The sequence below is a fragment of the Papio anubis genome, chromosome 11 (genome assembly GCF_008728515.1).
Source record: "Papio anubis isolate 15944 chromosome 11, Panubis1.0, whole genome shotgun sequence".
In the NCBI taxonomy this organism is placed as follows: Eukaryota; Metazoa; Chordata; class Mammalia; order Primates; family Cercopithecidae; genus Papio; species Papio anubis.
This window is the reverse complement of record NC_044986.1, coordinates 14,542,237-14,566,726: the sequence shown is the minus strand read 5'-3', so window position 1 is coordinate 14,566,726 and position 24,490 is coordinate 14,542,237. Positions and strand designations below refer to the sequence as shown.

General features: G+C 38.9%; 1 protein-coding gene across 1 annotated transcript in view; it reads right to left on the bottom strand.

Annotated features, from left to right (window-relative positions):
• Positions 1-24,490, bottom strand: part of CACUL1 (CDK2 associated cullin domain 1) — a 71,481-nt gene that overhangs the window by 6,945 nt on the left and 40,046 nt on the right. Inside the window, exons 4-7 of the mRNA XM_003904317.4 lie at positions 18,501-18,596; positions 14,029-14,131; positions 8,627-8,716; positions 4,730-4,868 (exon numbers count right to left, since the gene is read on the bottom strand). Coding sequence (XP_003904366.1) covers positions 4,730-4,868; positions 8,627-8,716; positions 14,029-14,131; positions 18,501-18,596 — 428 coding nt within the window. The remainder of the gene's footprint in view (positions 1-4,729; positions 4,869-8,626; positions 8,717-14,028; positions 14,132-18,500; positions 18,597-24,490) is intronic.

Sequence of the window (24,490 nt, the reverse complement as noted above, 5' to 3'; positions counted from 1 at the left end):
TGTTTAGGACCAGGGCAGAAACCTCTTGCTAAGCTGGGTAAGAGCCTAAACTGACTGGCAGAGAGAGAACACACCATATGACCTCTGAAGGGTTTTTCTCTAGGCACCACATTCAGCACAAACTAGCTTCCACAGCCAAAGGAGCTCTAACAGGCCCGCCCTCAGGCCACTTTTTAAGCACCTGTTGTTAACACTACACCTAGCCAAAGCCAAGTGTCTTCCATTGTTATTTACATTAGTATCATCACCGCTGCATTCACCAAATATTCTGAAACAAGTTAATGATTAAAAAGGAAGACAGAATTTTATATCTGGAACCTTGACTTTCAGACACAACCTTCATTTGCATTCCTCAAAGGTTAAATAACTGAACATGTAAATATAACAGGAGAAAAATACAGACGTGAAAACAACTGGAGGCAGGAAAAGGAATATCAATGTGATTTATGCAAGAGGCTGCTGAAGAGATTAAGTCCAGAATGCTCTCTCATAAACCAGACCCTAACTACAAAACAAAAAAGCCCAAATTTTGGCATCAACTGCTCAGCTAAAAGACCTATGTTCTTACCTTGGTTACTTAGATCTAGTAGTTATCTTCTGTAGTGTTACCTTTGACAACAGATACCAAACTTCTACCCCTTGCCAATCAATTCAATTATGTAGGTAAGAGATAAAAAGCTGTTGCTTTTAGCTTATATGTTAATTCTAGCCTACCCTATATTTCCATGCACCTAACAATTACAATTCACAAAAATTCCAGCTCAAATGATAATCTGTTCACTAACTGCAAAAAAGAATGTATTTGACAACATTCACATTATTTTAAAACAATTCAAAGACTTACTCTGTGCTATCCACATTAAAGCTGTTTGTTACCTACTCAGCATCACTACATCACTTAAGTTCATCTTACATGAAAAAGTGCCCATAACACTGAACAGGAATCATGGTTGGTTAGGCATAAACCATAAAATGACTTCGCAGATAAGAAGAGGCAGAAACAGAATTCTTAAGACAGGCTGTACTATATTCTCCTTTTTGGGGGGCATCAGTGTACACCACTTCTTCCAAAATATTATTCCTAATCAAAGAAGGCATGAAGGTCCATGCACAAGAGCAGAGGCAGGCTCTCTATCAGAGCTGTCAAAGGTGGCATGTGCACATCCTTCCTGGTCAGCATGAGTAAGCTCGGAATTAGATACAAGAATGTCCACTTTGGCAGGCTTACTCTGTGCAAAACACCTGTCAGAATAATTTATGAAGCAGAGTTTAATCCTCATAGTACATGTATAATAAAGTGTTAATTATAAAAATAGTCCCATTAAGTTTGTAAAAACATTTTATCACCCCTTGGAATACCGCCTAATACTTAAATCCAGCCAGAAGTTTTATAAAATAATTCTGAGAAACAAAAATTCCTATTTATACCAAAAACCCAAGACATTTCCCTGAATATAACCAAACTGGCCATTGGCCGAATAGTGCCATGTTAGTCCTTCACGCGCAGAGGCAATGCAGCCTGAGGTTATTTACAGAGGCAGTTACTCATCTCATCCCAAGCAAATCTGACATAAGAGCTACCATAAACCAAGCAGTCCTGCACCCTGTTCTCTTATTCCAGTACCAAAATTAGGATTAGAAAAATGGGCATGTTTAAGCAATTCCACACATTGCTCTGGAAGGCAAACTCAATATGCTCAAAATTCACAAGAGTTATATTCCTGTACTGCTTCACAAAAAAGTTTTCAGAAGGCTGTCTTTTATTAAAAGGTATAAACTCATCCTAAATTAAGAGCAAATGTTTAAATAAAACATGAACGTATGAAAGTATAAAGACTTCAAAATTATGGTAAGCCTAGAAAAAACCCTAAACATCATACTCAGATTATTTTGCATTTATTTAAGAATGTTGGGCCAGGTGCAGTGGCTCACACCTGTAATCCCAGCACTTTGGGAGGCCAAGTGTATCACTTGAGGTCAGGAGTTTGAGACTAGCCTGGCCAATATGGTGAAACCCCATCTCTACTAAAAATACAAAAATTAGCTGGGCGTGGTGGCGCAAACCTGTAATCCCAGCTACTCAGGAGGCTGAGGCAGGAGAATCACTTGAACCCAGGAAGATGTTGCAGTGAGCCGAGATCACGCCACTGCACTCCAGCCTGGGCAACAGAGACTACACCTCAAAACAAACTAAAAAAAAAAAATTGGCCGGGCACGGTGGCTCACGCCTGTAATCTCAGTGCTTTCAGAAGCTGAGGCGAGAGGAACCCTTAAGCCCAGGAATTCAAGATCAGCCTGGGCAACATAGGAGGACCCTGTCTCTACAAAAAATTAAAAGTTAGCCAAGGGGGGTGGTGTGCCTGTAGGGCTAGCTACTCAAAATAATTTAAGGAAAAACTATTAACTATAATTCAAAATATAGATATGGCCAAAAAAACCTGAAAATCAGATACTTCTGCATAGCAAAACAAAACCACCATAAGCAAAAACAAATTGAGAAAAACATGTCATATCTTGGACAGAGAATCAATGTCTTCACTATAGAGATTTCCTAGAAATCAAGACTAAGAAAGAGAAAAACAAGCAAAGAACTTTAAACAGGTAGTTTGCAGAAAAACAAATGCAAACATATGAAAATATGCTCAACCTTACTCATATAAGAAATGCAAATTAAACCACTTCTGAGTAATTATTTTTCACCTACTAGGTTGGCAAAAATACAACCGTGTAACAACATACTGTACACACAAGGCCATAAAGAATAGGGACTTTCCACCTTTGCTGGTGGATATGCAAAATGGCATAAATCCCCTGTGGAGGGCAATCTGGCAATATTAATCAAAATTACAACTGCATTTATTGTTAACCCAGCCATCCCACTTCTGAGAATTCACCCTCCAGATATACCTGTAACAAGTACAAAATAATGCATACACAAGGTGATTCACTGCAGCACTGTCCATTATAACAAAAGACTAGAAATAACTCATGTGGCCATCTACTGGGGACTGGTTAGGTTTTAGTCTATACATATGATGGAATGTATAAGAAACAGAAATATGAGCATATATTGTGTTTGCTTGTATTTATATTTTTAAAAATGAAGGAATCACAAACATAAAAATGGTTACTTGATGGGGTGGAATGCGTAGGGAGACAGGTGGGAGGCAAAACTTCTCAATGCATACTTTTTATAAATGGCCTCATTCTGTGTATGAAAATAATACCACCCTCTTTCTGCTGGAACTTATTACAATTAATGTGAGGAAATACCTAATCCCTTGACACTAAAGAGAAAAACTACATTTCAGCATTTCCCACTGGCCCTTCCTTCCCCTGGCCACAGAAAGCCCCAGGTCTCCCAGGCCCATCTCCACAACTTCACTGATCCCTTCCAGTGTTAAGCTGTCAATGATGGGGTAAGTGATCAGTGGATTACTCACTGCCCCCACTACCACACCAGTACAGATGTTACCAGGACAGAAAACGGAAATACCAGTCCAGGGACCAACAAATTACCTGCTTTTGTCCCTAATCTGAGACTTCATAACAGTGACCCTAGTCAAGGCTTGTTTTTTTGAAATTCAGTTTGGCCTCAGACCCTTTGAAAAAATGCCCAGCCCCAGCTCTAGCCAGATAAGTGAGTCAACACTCAACCTACTTTTTGTAGACATGACTATGCCTAAGATACCTCAAGCGTGTTCCTTTCCACAACTTTCTTCCTATCAGGAAGCCAAATGAGAGAGGACACAGAGCAGTGCTAAGAGTAAGGATTATAAAAATGCATGATATGACTGTGCCCTTCAATGATTTGCTGATATAGGCTATTTTCTCATAGGGAATCACAAAAATTTTACAATAATGTATTTTAGTTGAAAAATGCACTCTGCAAGATTTTCTGGGATATGACCACGATAATGAAGTGCAAAAACTTTAGGAAAATTATCAAAACCAAGACAGGCAAATAAAGAGATGCCCTATTTTTTAAGAAGAAACCACTAGAATTTAGGGAAAGAGGGGAAGTGTGAAATACAGAATTTAAAGCTCTTTGCTAGGTTAGCCATAAAAGTACATTATAACAGATCATAGAAGTTCTATAATCTTTTTCCATATGCACAGGACTAATACAAGAAAATCAAAGTTAAAAGAGCTCTTGGGGCTTGCCCACCTAACTGCTCACCCAGTGAGAAATCCCTTCTTCAAAAGGTATAGGCTGGGCCTGGCAGCTCATGCCTATAATCCCAGCACTTTGAGAGGCCGAGGTGGGCAGATCACTTGAGGTCAGGAGTTCGAAACCAGCCTGGCCAACATGGTGAAACCTCATCTCTACTAAAAATACAAAACAATTAGCCAGGCGTGGTGGCGCACGTCTGTAATCCCAGCTACTTGGAAGGCTGAGGCAGGAGAACTGCTTGAACCCAGGAGTGGAGTTGCGGTAAGCTGAGATTGTGCCACTGCACTCCAGCCTGGACAACAGAGCAAGACTCCGTCTCAAAAACAAAACAAAAACAAAACAAAAAAAATGTATGTAATGAAGAGCAGCTTCCACAAAATCAAAACCCGGCTTCAACATTTCTACAGACAAGGAGCTAATTAATGCCTTCTTGCAACAGCAAGACTCTTGGCCAGTTACCTCCCATTCTCAGAACCTTACCATTTATCCCATGTCAAGCCAAACTGGCCTAGGGAAATGGACATATTTGACCACTAAAGAAAAAAAACAACTTGCCTTGTAAAACCATTCTGTATAAGTTCTCTTTGAAATTTCTGATCTTGAGCAGCATATTCAGAAAGTTCAGATTCCACCGCCGGAGGGAGAATGTTTGGAATAAATTTAGAAAATAGAGTTGGAGCCATCTGAACCCACTCTGTGAGGAAAGGAAACAATTCATTAAGGAAAGCATATAAACACATCAAATTAAATGGAAAAGGTAAAGTTTTCTTTTAAAATACATAATAAGCCAAATTTAAAGCAGGGGAAAAAAATTAGTGCAATCCCATTCTGGTAAAAAACATATAGCAGTAAAATTTCCCTTCTAAAAAGAATTTTACAGGCCAGGCGCGGTGGCTCAGGCCTGCAATCCCAGCACTTTGGGAGGCCAAGGCAAGCGGATCACGAGGTCAGGAGATTGAGACCATCCTGGCTAACACGGTGAAACCCCGTCTCTACTAAAAATACAAAAAATTAGCTGGGCGTGGTGGGCGGCACCTGTAATCCCAGCTACTCGGGAGGCTGAGGCAGGAGAATGGTGTGAACCGGGGAAGCGAAGCTTGCAGTGAGCGGAGATGGCACCACTGCACTCCAGCCTGGCCCACAGAACAAGACTCCATCTCAAAAAAAAAAAAAAAAATTTTACAGTATGAAGACAGCCATTTTTATATTTTACTGATTTAACAGAATTTAGTGAAAATCCCTAGGGAATTTTTGAACAAATCTGAAGTATGGAAGAAAACATGAATCTGATTACCACACAATTCTGAATGGGAGTGGGCTTGGTGGAAATATCAGCCTTATTAGCCATTAATTAAAACAATATATAATATATAGCCCAAGAATAGAACAGTACAAATAGTAAGTAGATATATTTAAAAAAAGAGGCAGCTCAAAAGGTAGGGGGGACTGAACGTTTAAAGTGGGCTGGAGGTAACTGGTTAGTACTCTGAAAATATTTTTTGACCCCTGTTAAATTACAGCAAATATATATAAACAACAGTAAAAAAAAAAGAATTAAGTGGTTATCAAATCATTTTTTAAAAGATCAGGAGACTATAGAAAAATAAGGCAAAGAAGTTACAGGAAAACACCTGTACCAGATATGACAAAGACAAATTACTATCTTTATTATGACGAATATGTACAAATCAGTAAGACCAAGTAAATGAGTGAAAGAACCTATAAGAGTAATATAAACAGAATAAATAGCCCTGTTAATATTCAAAAAAAAATTAAAGCTAAAATAAACATGCTCTCTCCCTTTTATTCAGTGAACATTAAAGAGAATTAACACCCACCTGTATCAAGGGCATGGGGAAACCATTATTTCCCTTCCTTGGTGGTGGTCCTCAATTAACACTATTATTCATTTTGAATTGTTTTAATCTAGCCTGTTCACATTTCTCCTCTTGGAAAACATTTTGGCTATACATCTCAGAAACTATAAAAATATCAATATCTTGAATCTAGTAAACCCATTTTAAAAACAACAATCTGAGTAAATGATTATAAATTAGAAAAAGCCACGTTTGATGCTGTGGAACATTTGGTCTGTGTTAAGTAAAAAAGTAGAAGTTAACAAAATGTCTAACAGCAGAATAGCTAATTAAAATTGGCAAATAAACACTGCAAATGATACAAGGACGAATTCATTCAGTCACCCCTTGGGAGAAACTCGTGGCAAAATGTTTCCCTCCTTCCAGTCCAGCTCAAATATGGCTTCACCAAGAGTCTCAATACAGTGCTACGGGGAATCACTAATCAGTCAGAGCTGGCAAAGTCAAACCCATCTGCTACAAAATAAAGATGAAGAAACAAAGTGTGTGTATTAACTGAAAAAGGGCAGAATAGGATTGTTGCAACTATTTCTAAAGACTGGATGCCAAAACGGTAAGTCATCAGAATCTCCAAGGATTACAGCCCAGGAATCTAGACTTTAAAAAGCCTTCATAAGTGACTCAGACGCAGTCATACAAAGACCAGCTCTTAAGAACTACTGCAGTGGAACAAACTTTTCCTTTCAAAATTCAACTTTTAAAATATTCTAATCTTAATCTGTCAGGTGAATAAAATGGCTTTAATAAAGCAGGAACATAATGGGTACTGGCAAAACATGTAAATGTCAAAATATGTTTTCAAGTATCTCAGAAAATGTGCAGGGCAGCAAAAGGTTAGCATGTGATAAAATTCACCTTTTCAAAAGGACAATTCTCAAATATAGAATTCTCCTTACAAGTAGTATAAACCCTATTACAAGAGTTTGAACCTGGATAAAATAGCATTTAGATAAACATGTACCCACAATACTTTTCTACCTTTAGTGATTAACTTTATTTTGCAATTTTGTTACTTATAAAAGCCAGAGCTTATAAAGCTGCCTACTTGGGAGGCAGAATTTATCATACTGCACTTAGATGCTTTCAAAAGAAAAAAAATCATTCATAACCTAGTACACGTACACACACACACACACACACTATTTCAGGAGCCATCTTCATCACACTGCTGTAAAATTCTGAGAAACTAGATACAGAAAAATATCAGTTTATTGGACACATGCAATAAAATATCTTTACTACTTTATACAAGTAATTTCTGTCAAAAATCAGAGAGTAGAGCTCAAAACCTAGATCCAAATTTAACAATAAATTTGAATACTCTAGAAGTCATTAATCATTTAAAGTAGCCTAAGAAGGTTTTTTTTTTTTTTTTTTTTTAAGACAGGGTCTCGCTCTATTGCCCAGGCTGGAAGCTTCACCTCCTGTGTTCACGCCATTTTCCTGCCTTCCGAGTAGCTGGGACTAAACGCGCCCACCACTATGCCAGGCTAATTTTTTTGTATTTTTAGTAGAGACAGGGTTTCACCATGTTAGCCAGGATGGTCTGGATCTCCTGACCTCATGATCTGCCCGCCTCAGTCTCCCAAAGTGCTGGGATTACACGCCACCGCACTCGGCCTAAGAAGGTATTTCTAAAATCAGTCTACCAGTACCCAGTTTTCAATTGGTTTCCATTTTAGCTTGCTAAATTCTGACAGGTCGTTTAAATTAATGAAGCAAACAAGCCATCAATTAACTAAAATAACCATTAAACTCAAATGGATAGTAATAACAGCAGTGAATGGTTGCATGCTTATTACAATATCAGGTACTGTGCGTTAAGGTCTTTATATCATGTTTTATTTCATTTAATCCTCAAAGAATTTCACAAAAAGGTAATTACTGTCTAAAAAGCATCCCTTGTGTTTATAGATTGTAGAACAATGTTCTATCTTGATAACTTCTGTAATCTCTCTCCCATGGACATTTATAAGTTGCCAGACAATTCCGACAAGTTTGAGGTTCTCGCTTATAGAAAGATACATACAAAAGCTCCTTGGGATTCCTTTAAATTTATAGTGTTTTATTCTAAGACAGACACATTAATTTTAAAACCATGCTTTTGACTATAGTTATCTTTGGTATTTCCTTTAGTTCTTGTGATTATTTCTATTTCTCTCCCCAGAACATCTTTACAAAATGACTGTAACTTTGCAAGTTACTTAACAGGCCTAAGAAGATGGACTTGTGAATGTGGATGTCTGTATGTGCAGCGTGAGGTAGGAAGTAAAGGAGAAATTAAGACCAAATATGAGGTTCAATTTTATCCATAAAATAAATTGTATTCTACAATTTATTTCTTGTATTTCCCTCACAGATTCTGCAAAAAAACAAACCAGTTGGTTTCCACTAGCAGAGAACATTCCAACTGAGCTCTGAGTTTACATTTTACAATGATGAATGTCTATTCAATTTTTTTGCTCCAGCAAATGCAAGTACCATTAGGCCTCACAAAACACATACAGAACCACTGCCCTCTTGGAAAAGGCTGTAACAAACAGTTCCAACTCCAACAGAAATGAGAAATGTTTACCTGGTCTGAGGGTATACAGGCCTTTCACAATATTTGCCATAGTTGAAGGTGTGACCTGAAATGGTGTCGATTGGGCTTCTAAAAGTAAAGCTGAAATAAGAGAAAACAGGTTAAAAAGAATGTAACACGTATTGATTGTCAAGATTTCTCTATTACTGTTTTCCCAAAAACTCCTGAAACATAAACAATTTTAAGAAAGGAACAGTCAAATAAACCAATCAAACGTTTATATACTAAGGATTTTATTTTTTCAATCCAGTGCAGTAGCTAAAATACGTGAAGGTCTGCTGACACACTAATGGAAATGAATCAATTCATGGAGGTTCTGAAAAGTAAATAAAGCTTTCTAAAAGCACTAGTATAACCTATCATGAATGATACATTATAACTGAGTTGAGTTGAAAATGCTTCCATTACATTTGGAGAATAAAGTATCATACAATAACCTCCCTCAATCATTTCTCCTTCCCCCAAATCACCATTAGTAATTATTTGGTAACTGTGATCAGAGACAGAAATTCATTTGCCCAAACGCTATAGCTACATCTACTATTTTCTTACAAGAGCTAAGGGCGAGGGATGATGATGGCTCATCTTTCTCATTTTTCATGTCTTTGGTGACCCTGACTCTGAACATGACAACAGAGACAGTTTTCTTTTAGGTTATCTACTGCCACACAAACATTTTTAAAAAGTTTTTAATCAGGAGGAATAATTCCTCTAGATTAGATCACTAACAAATACAACTAACAATTCCTCTAGATTAGATCACTAACAAATACAAATTCCATTGATTAGTGAACACAACAGATACTACTGACCTAAAATGATTCATTTTTAATTTATCTCAAAGACCTACATTTGCTAATAACAACAACAAACTTGGTATGATTTTACCCTAAGCCAGGCTTGTAACATCACATGTAAACTGATTTTGTTCTATTCATGCCTTTCTAAAAAGAGAAATGCCATCTTACTAGGCCAATGAGGATTTTATAGTCTCGAACATACAATTTGAGTTATGTCTGCATATATATGATGAAGGCCATCAGAGATGGACTGTTAAGTTTATCCTTCCGATTTTATCATCAGTAGACAGTTACAAGTTTGAACAGCATAGACCACCAGGGGTGTCCAATCTTTTGGCTCCCCTGGCCCACAATGGAAGAATTGTCTTGGGCCACACATAAAATACACTAACAACAGCTGATGGGCTTAAAAAAATTGCAAAAAAAACTCATTTTAAGAAAATTTATGGGCTGGGAGTGGTGGCTCACACCTGTAATCCCTTACACTTTGGGAGGCTGAGGAGGGTGGATCACGAGGTCAGGAGTTCAAGACCAGGCTGGCGAAACCCCATCTCTACCAAAAATACAAAAAAATTAGCCAGGCGTGGCAGTGGGCGCCTGTATCCCAGCTACTCAGGAGCCTGAGGCAGAGAACTGCTTGAACCCAGGAGGCGGGGGTTGCAGTGAGCCGAGATCACGCCACTGCACTCCGGCCTGGGTGATAGAGCAAGATGCCATCTCAAAAAAAAAAAAAAAAGTTTACAAATTTGTGTTGGGCAGCATTCAAAGCCTTACTGGGCCACGTGGGGCCCGCAGGCCATGGGCTGGACAAGTTTGGTGTAGGCAAATGCTAAGCATTTCAGAAAATCATGTTGCTTTAAAATGCAATGTTTAAAAATTTAAATTATAAGTGTTAGGTTTTCAGAGTTTTTTCTACTCATAAGATTCTAATTTCAACATGTATCCAAAATCCAAGCACTCTCTTTATTAATCCATCTTCCTAACCTTTTCACCATTTTGGCCTCCAATTAGGCATGATCCTACTAACTCTTCATATTGAACAACATATTGATTATGTGGTCAAGTATATACATTTGTAAACCATTCCTACCATTACTGTAATCACCTATGTCAAATTTGATAGCTATGAAGAAATGATAAATACAAAGATACACACATAAAATGTACATAAATATTTGAAATAAATTTTAAAATGATTACATTTAATAACAAAAGATTATTAGAGTTAAGGTGTCACTCTATAGGAAAAGTGTTTAAAAGATTTTCTAGTTAATCTCCCCTTTTAAGGAAAAAGAAATGGGAGTTTGGGGGTGGTAACTTGAGAGAGGAAAGAGTACTGAGCATTTAGCAAGTGCTAGGTACTTTACATATATTTAATTCTCACAAGTTCGATCATTTACCTTTTTATTTTTAACAGGTAAGGAAACTAAGGCCAAAACAAAAACCCCTCACTGAATAGTCCACCTGAAGTCACAGAGTTAGCTAGAGGCAAAAGAGGTTCAAGAACGTTTCACTCTAAATTCTGTACTCTACTTCACCATACCAACACCGAAATGCTTGCTTATATGCAACAATCATCACACAGATATCAATAAGCCATATAGTTTAAACACTAGAATAGATAAGTTCTAATCGTAAAGTCTAGACAGGTTAAGTGCCTTGCTGAGAAAGTCACACACCTTTTGATACCTGAATTGGGACCAGAACGAAGCTCCTCTGCTCTTTCAAGTATTCCTCAGTGCTACACACTTGCTTAGGAGATTCTCTCCTTTATTAATTTGAAAAGCAATTCTTAAAATCAAAACTGAAAATACTCTTGGCTTCAAAAAAATTTCAAACTACAATGGTTTGAACTAAAAGACAGAATTGCCTAAGAAAATTAACTAAAACGTAACTATTTAGTACACTATGCAAACTGAACTAGAAATCTGCTGCTGTAAAAGTCAACGTACTATATTTTCCCAGGAAATTTCTACCATTAACCCCATGCTACACATTTATTGTTACATTTGCTCAGAATCACTAACACACTATGTAAATAACCTTGATTAACAATAGATCCTAGTAGTTCTGCAGCTTTCAGAGTTTAATTCAAATAATTTCAAAGGAAAACAATTTTACTATCAGCCAAAAATAGAAGCCACTTTATTTTATAAGCAAATATGTAAAAAATGATTATACCATGGAGCCGACAGAAAACTAGTTTTATCCCCAGTAAGAAGTTACTGTTTTCATTCATGAAACATACCAATAATGAATGATATGGGCATTCAATAACTGATTCTTTATTAACAGAGACAGTATTCGTTTTACATTTTTGTATTGGTTTTAAGACATGGCTCCCAAATTCTTCTGACATGCCTTTTATCAAGAGGTAGGATATACTCCTCTCTCCTGGAATTTTGGCTCTGTGACCACTTGCCCAGCAGAATACAGCAAAAGTGGCACTGTGCCAGCTTCTGAGCCCAGGATCTAAGAAACCAGCAGTTTCCATTTCCTGTATCTTGAGATACTCACTCATGAAGGAAACACAGAGGAACCAAAAGCTAGCACCAACTTACCAGCCATGTGAATGAGTCACACTGAAAGCCCCAGCCCCCAGTTAAGCCACAACAGACAATGCTGAGCAGAGCAGACATAAGCTACCCCACCAAGCCCTCCCAAATTGCAGAGCAAAATAAAAGACTGTTGGTGTTTCAAGCCACTGTTTTTGGATGATTTGGTACACAACAATAATAAATGTGAACACTAGCTTTCCAGATCTATCTGAAGCCACGGGAAGGAATTTATTGATCAGATTGTAGAAAATTACAGAAATTGAATGTAGTTATTTGTTTGGCTGCAGTAAAGGGGTAATATAAAAATGTGTAAGTGGAAACGATATTAATAGCTGTGCTTTTCTGGTTGAAACTTTAACCTCTCTTTGTTTCCGTTTCTCCATTTCTAAAATGAGGGTAATGATTACACCTATCCTATAGGGTTAGGAGAATTAAATATTTTTAAAGTATAGGTCCTACCAAATATAAGCAGTGCCTGTGTGTTTAAAAACCTTCGATGATCATCCACATAATACAGTTAAACATTGTCCCTTGTTGTTCTGAAGCTCAAACCAATGAGGCCAGTCATTTCTCTAAGTACAATGCCTGATAATTGTGCAATAAATATCTGACAAACTCAGTTTTGTCCAATTTACAAAAGCTTAAGGACCTTTCTGTTTACTTGGAAATAAAAAGATATATCCACCTTTAAGTGTAATTTTTATTGAAAACCAGACAATATGATTATGTTTTCTCTCACCAGATCTGGACTACTATATTCTTTCTTGAATATTCTCTTTGCATACATCCAATAAAATTAGTTTCCAAATTACTGGCAAATAAAATAGACAGGCTTTTTCTACCAAATGGTAGCATTTCTCTACAGAATTTTAACAAGATTTCAAAATGCTCTATCTTGTCATGAAAGCAAAAAGACAATGTCAGTATCAGGAAATACTTAAGTGGTTATAATACCTGGAATACCTCATGAGACAATGTTTAAAGATGTTTATAAACATCTCCCAGCCTTACAAAAAAAAAAAAATGCAAGTCATATTCCCAAGACTCTAGGCCTCTTTTCTGATTCTGGAATCTCTTGGGAACATAATAATGAAATGTATATTATCTTCAACTACACTATTCTTTGAAAAAACCCTACCTTTCTAAACTAGCCCCACGCTCGATAATTCTTTCACTTAACATTAAAAACGGGGAAAAAAAAGTTTATGGTCAAGCTTGGAACAATTCTTTTGTAAATTCTAGTAAAAGTTCATTGTGGTAGACACTAATTATGGTTCACAGGAAAGCAAAAATACATCCTGCCAACCCAAATATGTGCCACATTCGAAAAAATGACTTGATGTGTCACACAAGATATGAGCTTTAAAAGGATGCCGAGACATTAGGTTACAGGGACTTCCTAACTCTACCTGGAGAAGTATATTCTTTCAGGAAAGGTAGGATGAGATGCTACCTACTGCGAGGGGAAGAGGACTCAAGAATGGGGAGAGGAGAAACTAACTGAGCTTAATATTCTTAATAATCTACACAGGCACATGAAATATTTTACAAATCCTAATTCACAGGAGAGAAAACTCAGGGCCACAAGAGGCAAAGAAGTTTGCCTAAAATAGAGAATAAATGACAGAACCAGACTAGAGAAGGGTTTCTGCACTAAAGAGTAAAAATCAGAGGATTCTGTACTACCATTTCAGAGAAACAACACTGTATTCCTTCTAGAGTTACTGGTAGTAAAATTAGAAGTGAACTTCCTAATAATACTTTCCCCACTGTCAGGGAGAAAAAGGGGCGGGCAACAAGTTATCAGGGCAGACACAAGGGCACTGTCCAATGACCTGGTAAAGGTGCTCACAGCTCACGGGGTGACCTTCAAGTCCCATTTTTAATTCCGCAGTGTCTCAGGTGGGCTTCAACACTTCCTATCTGGTTCAGAAGATGTTAATATTGGGATTTACATGACAGTGCTCTCAGACCAAAAAGAAAAAGGAAAGATCATTGCTAGTGTTATCTCACCCCTATAAGCTGAATTACTTACGCATTAGGCTGTAAATGTGCTTTTCTGCAACATGTTCCGTAAACAGCTTTATAAGGTCATCTTTTAAGTCTCTGTTAAGCTTGGTTTCGATGTAAAACTTATTCTGAAAAATAAAATGAAATCTTTTTTGTGTATTAATTAGGGAAATGGTTAGTCTAATGAACTGGAGCACTAAATATTTTAGAAAACAATGCATAAAGGCATCAATTAAAACAGAAAAACTCAACATCCAACAACAAAAGCCCTGCAGCTGTTAGTTACTTGTCTTTCTGGCACGGGTTGAAAACATGAAAAAAAGTTTTGAACCATACATCTCCGAAAGAACACTGGGAGATATCCAACATTAACTAGACAGGGATGCACAAACATTGCAGAACCACAGTGTGGAACACCCTTTAAAAATATATCATCAAAAGACAACATGGAAAAACACTAATGAAAATTACCCCATTTATCAATGATCTGGGTTGAAAGCAGGCTGTGGACATGCACTGGTTGACTCCCCAGCACACACTTAATTTCACTGATGAAAGTCATTCAGCTTCTGGCATTCCCTGGGGACCACCTTTGGTTCAGAGGTAGACACTCAAGGCAGCCCAAGCAGCCTTAGAGAAACCCTGGCATGAGGGAAAAATCTCTTGCAGTCATCTTATAACCATGAGGGGAATGTCAGGCCTCTGAGCCCAAGCCTGCACCTATACATCCAGATGGCCTGAAGCAACTGAAGAATCACAAAAGAAGTGAAAATGGCTGGTTCCTGCCTTAACTGAGGACATTATCTTGTGAAATTCCTTCTCCTGGACAATGAGTCTCAGAAGCTCCCTCTGAGCTCCCGGTCTGAGCACCTTGTGACCCCTGCCCACCAGACAACAACCTCTTTGACTGTAATTTTCCACTACCTACACAAATCCTATAAAACTGCCCCACCCCTATCTCCCTTTGCTGATTCAGCCCACCTGCACCCAGGTGATTAAAAAGCTTTATTGCTCACACAAAAGCCTTTTGGTGGTCTCTTCACACGGACACCCGTGACAGGGAAGAGGATAAAACAGATGTTATGGACAGCAGAGAGACCAAAAACCAAGTCCTTAGTAATACTGTTGAACCACAGATTCAACCAACCTTGGACACAGCCTCATTTCTGGAGTTTTATTACAAGAGATAATACTCTTCATTATTTAAATCACTTTGAATCATCTTTTCTGTTTCTTGCAGCTGAAATCTTGACTAGAATTACTGGCAAGTCCAAAAAAAAGTTGGTTGTTTTTGTTTGTTTTTTATTGAGACAGAGTTTTACTCTTGTTGCCCAAGCTGGAATGCAATCATATTGGTCAGGCTGGTCTCAAACTCCTGACCTCAGGTGATCCGCCCACCTCTGCCTCCCAAAGTGCTGGGATTCCAGGCGTGAGCTACCACGCCCAGCAAAAAAAGTTTTTCATATTTAAGTGTTAATGCAGAAGAGTAGAAAACACATAGAGGAATGTTAAGTCGCTCACTGATTCTCTCAATTTAATTTAAAAAGATTTCTTTTTGGAGATAGGGTTTCACTCTATTGCCCAGGCTGGTCTCAAATGCCTGGCCTCCCACTTCAGCCACCTGAGTAGCTGGGATCACAGATGTGAGCCACTACGTCTAGCCATTTAATTCTTACACAAGTTTTTTTCCGTCTTTTTAAAAAATATATAAAAATAAGATGCACATGGTTAAAAAATAGAACGCATGCAAAACAGTATGCAATAAAAAGTCTCTCAATGCAGACCTTCTGACCCAATCCCAAAAGGTCCCATTCATTCTACACTGGGAAAACTTCTGTATATTCTTTCTAGGATGTTCCTTGCATATATGTGGATATGCTTTTTTCCCCCTAAAAAAAAAAAATACTAGTGAGAAAATATTAAACACTGCATTGTATCTTGCTTTTTCATTTTTCATTTAATGTTGTATATTGGAAGATTTTTCTCTTAAAAAAACAGAGTTGTGTTACTTATAATTGCATATTTTTCTGTCTTCCATAAATTATTTAAATAATAGTCCCTACTGATGACAATAAACCTGCGTAATTCTTGTATGTGGAAGTCTTATAGGTGGACGGATGTTAGAGACCAGCCTGGATAACATACCAAGATCCCATCTCTACAGGGGAAAAAAAAAAAAATTCCTAACATTAGGTATGGAAAAATCTACTCCTTCCTTACTGATCTGAAATGTCACCTTTCTTATTAAACTTCTACATTTACTTCAGCTTATTTCTGGGCTCTGTTCCCTTGATCTATCTATCCCTGCCACCAATGACAATCTGTTGGGAGCAAGCCCCCCAGAATCTGGCCATAAACTGGCCCCCAAGACTGGCCATAAACAAAACCTCTGCAGCACTGTAACATGTTCATAATGCTTTTCTCTCCTGGTATATTGTCCTATTGACATTTAAGATCTGAATGCCCAGCATTTTAATGTACCCTTTCTACTCTTTGTAAGTAACTAGAAACCATTAAAAATAAATAGTATGAAAACTTCAGAATTACTTAGAAACTCCAATTAGTCCACCTCTTTTTAACTTTGTCTCAGGTACAATAATGTTAAATTCCAAAATTGTAAGCAAAAATAAACGTCTTTATTTGATCTCTGTGCCTTTCAACAAGACCTTAGTTACAATTAATCTTCTAGTTTAATGACAATTTCTTGATATTCATATAGACAGACTTCTAACAAAGACATTAATTTTGACAAATGTTTTAAAAAATTTCTGTGTCAGCAAATGAAACTTTGCTTATTATGGCACTAGTAGGTTAACATTTCAAACTATTTTCTTTAATATACTTTTCTAACAAAGCAGTACCAAAGTTCAAATAATTTCTATCTTCTGGACAATAAAAACAATTTAAATAACAAATTTTCAAAAGTAACTACAAAGCAAATTCAAGCTCTTAATCTATAAGAAAAGTTGTAGTTACGCTTTACAATCTAAGATCCCTTATTTGAATTCTGCTAGCTGAAACAGTAAGTTTGAAGTTCATTTACTCTAAATTGACACAAGACTTCTTAAACCCCAGGATCCCACCATAAAGTTTAAGAAAGCAACAATGGCAATACAGAAAAGCATAAATCACCTTTCTGTCTTAACCTATTCTTTTAATAAACCAGCTATTTACCTTTTGATTCAAAATTATAACAGACTTTTGTTTTTATTACTAATGCTACCTAGCCAACATGCTTACTGGTAAATGCCATTAAAATGGCAGACATGCAAGTCAAGAAATCTATTCACCCACCCTAAACTCCTTTATCCACAAATAGGCCCTGTCTTTCAGCTCCGCTTCCATACCTGGTCTCCACTGAAAACTTTAAAACAGCAACAATAAGGAGTCGGCTGGCACGGAAATAAAATGTTTGCTCTGTCAGTACAGGACATTTACCTAACACACACTCCTGATGAATAGCCCATGATAGGATTTCACCAAAATGATACAATGTAGCTACCTCCCAGGCTTACACTCTCCCCAGTAAGTTAATTCTGCTAACCTAGAGGCACTTATTCCTAGTGTTATCAATAATATTTTTCCTTAGTTTCATGATTCATAAAGGAGTTCTGGCACTTAAACCAAAAGAAAAGCCTTTTTATACATTCCTTTCTTGGTAAAAGGCAAAAACCAGTTTCTTTGGCATTATACTGACTAGAAAACTAGTACTATTAAAATTGTTGTCAGTAACCAAGAAGTAAGTGTAAATGAAAATCATGAAGTACTACATCGTCTTTTGGGAAGTGCCTTCTAAATTAGAGGTAGGTGTACTTTTGTTTTGTTTTTGTTAAGTGCATTTCATGGAGAGTAAGGTCATTTGTAAGACTGCCATCCACATACAGCAACCTACATGCTACAAAAAGTAGGATCAACCTGAACATCTCATTCCCTAGTCTAATAAAGAATGGGGATCATGGTTTCTAAGGGCTCCTCCATGCAACAGGAGCACTAACATTAAGACTCTATGACTCTGGATATTTAAAACAGGGAGGAAGCTGATCAACAAAGTCACAGTCTACAGCTTATACTCATAGCATAACTTTCCAAATAAACAGATCATCAGAATGGCAGCAATGTTTTACTGTTCTATTTTTTATGGAAGAACTTACTTGGCATTTTACTTTCTGAGGACAAGAAATCTTACATATCTTTATATTTGTAGAACCAAACACAGTGCCTTCCACATAGCAGAAATAAAATAAGTACTCATGTGGGTGACTGCTTATCTTAATGCCTACTTGTCTATTCAGCAATTGTTACTTAACGGAATTTCAAAGCAGAAAAAAAAGTTCTTCTATGTCAACAACTATCAAACATTACTGAAATAATTAAATTTCCATTTCTAACACAAATGTACTAAAAGAAAAACAGAACATGCTTAACTCTTTGCATCTATTTGTGCTCTGACCAATACACCTAGGTATTTGGGAAGGAGGAAGGAGCTCTCTAACTTACCATATATATGAAAAGAGGCACAATGCTCTGCAATGCTCCCATATATTGTCCAAGAGCTATATTAAATCTTTCAATATAGAGATCTGGAGGGCTGGCCTGTGAGAAAGAACAGAAGTGTGATCAATCTGGGAAACCTGGGAAAGACCTTCCACCACAATCTGAAATACAAATAGAAGGAATTCAGAATTCATAGAGATTCACCAAAAAAAAAAAAAAAAAAAAAGAGGAAGACACGTACACTCTGAAGGTAAGACTTCTACCTTTGTTCCAAAATCTATGTAAAACTGAGGTTTAGCCATCTTTAAAAGCTGTGTAACCTCAAATGTTAATTAAAAGGCTTCTTCTTTTACTGAATAAAAAGGTGCATTCAGGCCGGGGGTGGTGGCTCACACCTGTAATCCCAGCATTTTGTGAGGCCAAGGTGGGTGGATCACTTGAGGTCAGGAATTCAAGACCAGCCTGGCCAACACGGTGAAACCCCGTCTCTACTAAAACTACAAAAATTGGCCAGGTGGAGTGGCAGGTGCCTGTAATCCCAGCCACTTGGGAGCCTCAGGCAGGAGAATCACTTGAACCTGGAGGCGGAGGTTGCAGTGAGCCGAGATCACACCACTGCACTACAGCCTGGGCGATAGAGCAAAACTTTGTCTCAAAAAAAAAAAAAAGATGTACTCAAAGATAAATAACATGATTTTTTAAAACTATTACTGAATTACATGGATATTCTATATAGAAACCAAACTATATTTGAACCTGGAATAAGTTGGGAGGATATTCAACTAAGTGGTATAGGCTTCATGTACTACTAGAATGGCTAATGAAATTTACAATTACCTTAAGCACAGAAATATTCTGATTTCTATGCTAACTTGGTTGTAAACCACTTCTGTAGCTAATTATAAATATTAGTTAGAAAGCATGGACACAAATGACACATATACATCTTCAGCTCTGTAGAGTAGTAAAATACAATACATTCCTCTATTAACTCACTTTTACAAAATACCAAATCATAAAACCATCAAAAGAGAACACTTCCAACTTTTTCGTATGTTATAAACTGAGTAGAATATAGACGGTGTTCCTCTAAAATTCCTATGTTGAAGCCCTAAACCCCTCATACTGCCATACTAGGAATAAGGAAGTAATTAAGGCTACATGAAGTCACGAGGGTAGAGCCCTGATCCTATAGGATTAGTGTCCTTAGATGAAGAAACACCAGAACACTCAGGTTCTCACTCCTCCCACAGGGCTCAGAAAAAAAGGCTATGTGAGGACTGCAGTGAGAAGGCAGCCATTTACAAGCCAGGAAGAGGGCCCTCACCCGGAACCAAATAGGAAGCACCTTTGTCTTGGACTTCCTAGCCTCCAGAACCATGAGAAACAAATTTCTTGGTTTAAGCCACCAGTTCATAGTACAGCTGACCCTTGAAAAACCGGAGAGTTAGGGGAGCCAACACCCAAACACAGTCAAAAATCTGTGTATTACTTTTTCACATCCCCCCCAAATTTACCAGACTACTGTTGACCAGAAGTCTCACTGGTAACATACACCGTCAATTAACACATATTTTGTATATTATATGTATCATTTATACTGTAGTCGTACAATAAAGTAAGCTGGAGAAAAAATATTAACAAAATCATCAAGAAGAAAAAATGTATCTATTCATTAAGTGGAAGTATATCATCATAAAGATTTTCATCCTCATCTCCACAGTGGGAAAAGGGTTGGCCTTGCTGTGTCACAGGGGTGGGAGAAAATCCATGGATAAGTGGACCTACATGGGTCAAACCCGTGTTGTTCAAGGGTCAACTGTATTTTGTTGTGGCAGCCCAGTTGAAGACACTGTTTTACAAAAGTGCATCCATGCATGATTTCATTCTATTCTGTAAAGCTAAGTTAATTAGGTCCCATTTTAACACTAAAGAAACACCTAAATGGCCACTAATTTGTCTAAGATTAGACCATCAGCAAACGACAGATCCAGGTCTTCCAATTAAGAATTCATTTCTGGGTCAGAGTGTTGGGGGATGAGCATGGTACACAACAGAATGCAAGCAAAACTGATTCTACACAAGAACTAACTTGTGTTAGTCCCACAGCCTATCAATCACATCTTACACAAAAAGTCTTGCTTTCAAATAAGGATATTAAGAAATGCCATATGGAAGGATTCCTAAATATTAAATTTTAAAACATGAAATTATAAGACCACTTCAGCTAAGCTGTTTCAGAAATGTTCAAATATTTTTATACTATTTTCAAAGAAGATTCAACTCATATTTCAGTTCTACTTAGAAGCTTATATACATGTAAAGAATTGTCTTTACTTCTCCTAATTCATCTCCCATTACTGAGTACTTACAGGTTTGGTGCACGCTAGGTGTTTTTATTTACATTTCCTTTTTTATTTATTTATTTATTTTTGTACATTTTGAGACAGGTCTTGCTCTGTCTTCCAGGCTGGAGTGCAGCTCACTGCGGCCTCCACCTCCCAGGCTCAACTGATCGATCCTCCCACCTCGGCCACCTCCCAAGTAGCTGGGACTACAGGTATGCAGCACTAGGCCTGCCTAATTTGTTTGTCTGTCTGTCTGTCTGTTTGTTTTGGTAGAGATGGGGTCTTGCTATATCGCCCAGACTGGTCTTAAATTCCTGGGCTCAAGCCTCAGCCTCCCAAAGGGTTGGGATTACAGGTTTGAGCCATCACACTCAGCCCATTTCTTTTTCTTAGTCCTTCTAACTGCCTATAAATTGAATGTTATTTCCATTTTACAGATGAGGTGACTAGGGCTCGGAAATAGTCACCTGTCTATAATTCTACAGTGAATAAACCCAAGAACTACGAGTCAAACCATGATCACTTCTACATCTACTTAAATTCTCTTTTGGCACCCTGAAACCTTTTTACAAACTTCTCAATATAGGGCACAACTGTCTACCTCTGGTTGCACGGCAAAGAACAGGACTGACAATGGGAATACCAGCACTCCCCAAAAGACACAAGGCCTCCCTGACTGTTCTTTCTACCTGACCATCTCTATCCACACCCACTAAGCTGGCTAACTTCTAGTCATTCCTTCAAAAATATCTGACTACATGGCCCTTCCGTGGGGCACCACTACACTCACTTCCCTCACTGGGTAGTCTCTGTCACTACCTTCAAGCCCCTGGAGGGCAATATTTGTGTCTTATCTGTCTATCTCCAGTGCTGACCACAGTGCGTGGAACATAGTAGATACAGAATGCATTGTTTTGCAAGGAAAGAGTCTTGTTTAAATCTCAACTTTGACTCTCAATCTAATTTAGCATTATTTAAATCTAAATTCCTACTTAACAAGGCTGTATGACATTAAGAAATTCATTTTGCCCTCAATATCTATATCTATACATTCAAAATAGGAAAAATACTAGCTGTGGTACTTCCAAGATGTGATGAAAATCAAATAAAATAGTGGGTGTTTTGAAAATGTCAAGTATTACACATGTATATGCAACTAGGAAGTAAACTCCTTTCTGAATTAACTACCCATTTGTCTAATGCTTCAAAAAAAAAAATCCAACAACATTTTTGTTTTTGAGATGGAGTCTTGCTCTGTCACCCAGGCTGGAGTGCAATGGCATCATCTCGACTCACTGCAACCTCCATCTCCCGGGTTCAAGTGATTCCTCTGTCTCAGCCTCCTGAGTAGCTGGGATTACAGGTGTGGGCAACCACACCCAGCTAATTTTTGTATTTTTAGGAGAGATGGAGTTTCACCATGTTGGCCACGCTGGTGTTGAACTCCTGACCTCAAGTGATCCGCCCACTTCGACCTCCCGAAGTGCTGGGATTACAGCCATGAGCCACCGCACCTGGCGTAATAACATTTTTAAAAGCATTCTTTGTTAACTAAAGAACTTGGGGAAAATGGATCCATGTTATAGGCAAACTTTTACCTATAACTCATGAACAGAATCAAATGGAACATCTTCCTCTAAACTGCTTCGAAGAACTCTAAAAATGATTATTTTGGCAAAGAAATACATTTTAGAAGTATTACGTGAAAAAAAATCTTAAAAGCTGTTGCGCTAAAATAATGTTCTCTTTTTACAAAGATCACTTTATACTACACTCTAGGCCCCATTGGGGAAACTGTTACCTATTTGATTTACCTTATTTCAACATGACAGTATTTGGCTTGGACATTCAAGTTTTTACCCCTAAACAAGCAAGCTTTGCTTTTTCCCCAAAGAAAACAAGAAAAAACTGCCAGAAAAATAATAACCATTGGTACAGGATCTTTGGGGTGTCGTTTTTCTGGCCAGAAACCCCTGTCTTTACCTGAGTTTTGCTGAGACCCACTGGGCTCATTTTGCCCACTCGACCTGGCAGGCTGCGCTCGGCTCACACTACTGGCCTGGGTCCCATGCCTGCCAAAGGCAAGTCAGGTGTGGAATGGCAAGGGGTGTGTGAGTGAGCATGGGGTCCGGCCACTGCACACAGTCAGACATGCTGGCTGCTGCAGCAGGGCAAGCAGCTCCAGGTGCTGGCACAGGTGCCGGCTCTCTGAGAGGCTGTGGCCGGACCAGGCACACCACAAGCAGCTTCCACAGATGGCACTGGGAAATATGGTGGTGCCTGGAAGCTTGAAAACTCTAAGAACCAAAGGGCCCCAAAGAGGGAGTGACAGCCCTGGCTCAGGGAGCTCCCAGGTCTGGGCTTCCCGAAGGGTCACAAGTCTTCTTTCCTTCTCTTTGCCCACAATGTGGCGAGCAAGGGGCATGTCTCAGCCCTGTTTGTGTTACAGCTCTTTAGCTTCACCATTCAGCGGGCCCCGAGTTCCTGTCCTGTGACCAGAAGAAAAGATCTGCAGACAAGTGGAGGAGCAAGACAAAGAGGAGCTTCACTGAGCAACAGAACAGCTCAGAGGAAACCTGCACGGAGCAGCTCCTTTCCACAGCCTGGCTGTCTGGACAAGTGTTCAGCTCCTAGCAGAAAGGGTAGCTCCTCTCTGCAGCTGGTCGTCCCATTGTCTGCACAGCTCTCAGCAGAAAACAGGCCCTAAAGTGAGTGGCTCCTCTCTGCAGCTGGTCATCTCAACAACTGTTCAGCTCTGGGTAAGCCCAGGGCTTTTATGGGCCCAGAAGGGAGGAAGTACGTGCCCACTGGTCCATGGCCAGCCACAGGCAGGCCTGGAAAAGCCACCACAAGTTCCCACTCCAGTCTGTAAGACTGGCAGCCTGGCCCCAGCCTTCAGGCCCTCCTTGGCTTGAAGGTGGGGGCCTCACTGGGGACCTGCCCTCTTCTACCCAGGAACCTGTCTGCCTACTGCTGCCGTTCAAGGAGCCCACGCTGTAGGTGGTGCCAAGGGGCGCCTGCAGGCCAGCACCAAGCTGAGCTCGGCAACCCTCGGCTTCCTTTCTATACTTGTCGGTGCCCAAAGTCCAAAGGGGACTGAGGCAGCAGGGGGCTAGTGTGTTTGCACTGCCCTGAGCATGTGCACACCTGGCCAGGCTGTGACAGCACCTGGGCTCACCCCCAACTTTGCTCCAAGATCAGAGTGGGTGCCAATAGCAGGGAGAAGCCAGGCAGTGGGAGCAGACTCTTCTGAGCGTTCGAGGGCAGGGGGTCCTTCCTGGGCCCCCAAGAATGCAGGGATGTCTGAGTCCACGGCTGTGGACTGGGTGGCTGCAGCAGCACCCAGTGTGCTCCCACCCAACTCAGAAGAGGCAAAGCTCCTGCTTGTCCCTAGCTCCTGCCGGGTCCATGGAGCGTGCAGCCCCACCCGTGCCACCTCCCTACTACAGCGGCGTGATGGCAGTAGCCACTCCAGATGGACCGCCACCAACATCACTATTACTCCAAACTTGCTCCAATTTTTCGTAACAGATCTAGATTCCCTGAGTTTTGTAATATAGCTGTGTGAGAATATTTTTAAAACAATGAGTAATGCATTCATCTGGTTGAAAATTCAAATGAGTTCAAATGGGTTTAGAGTAAGTT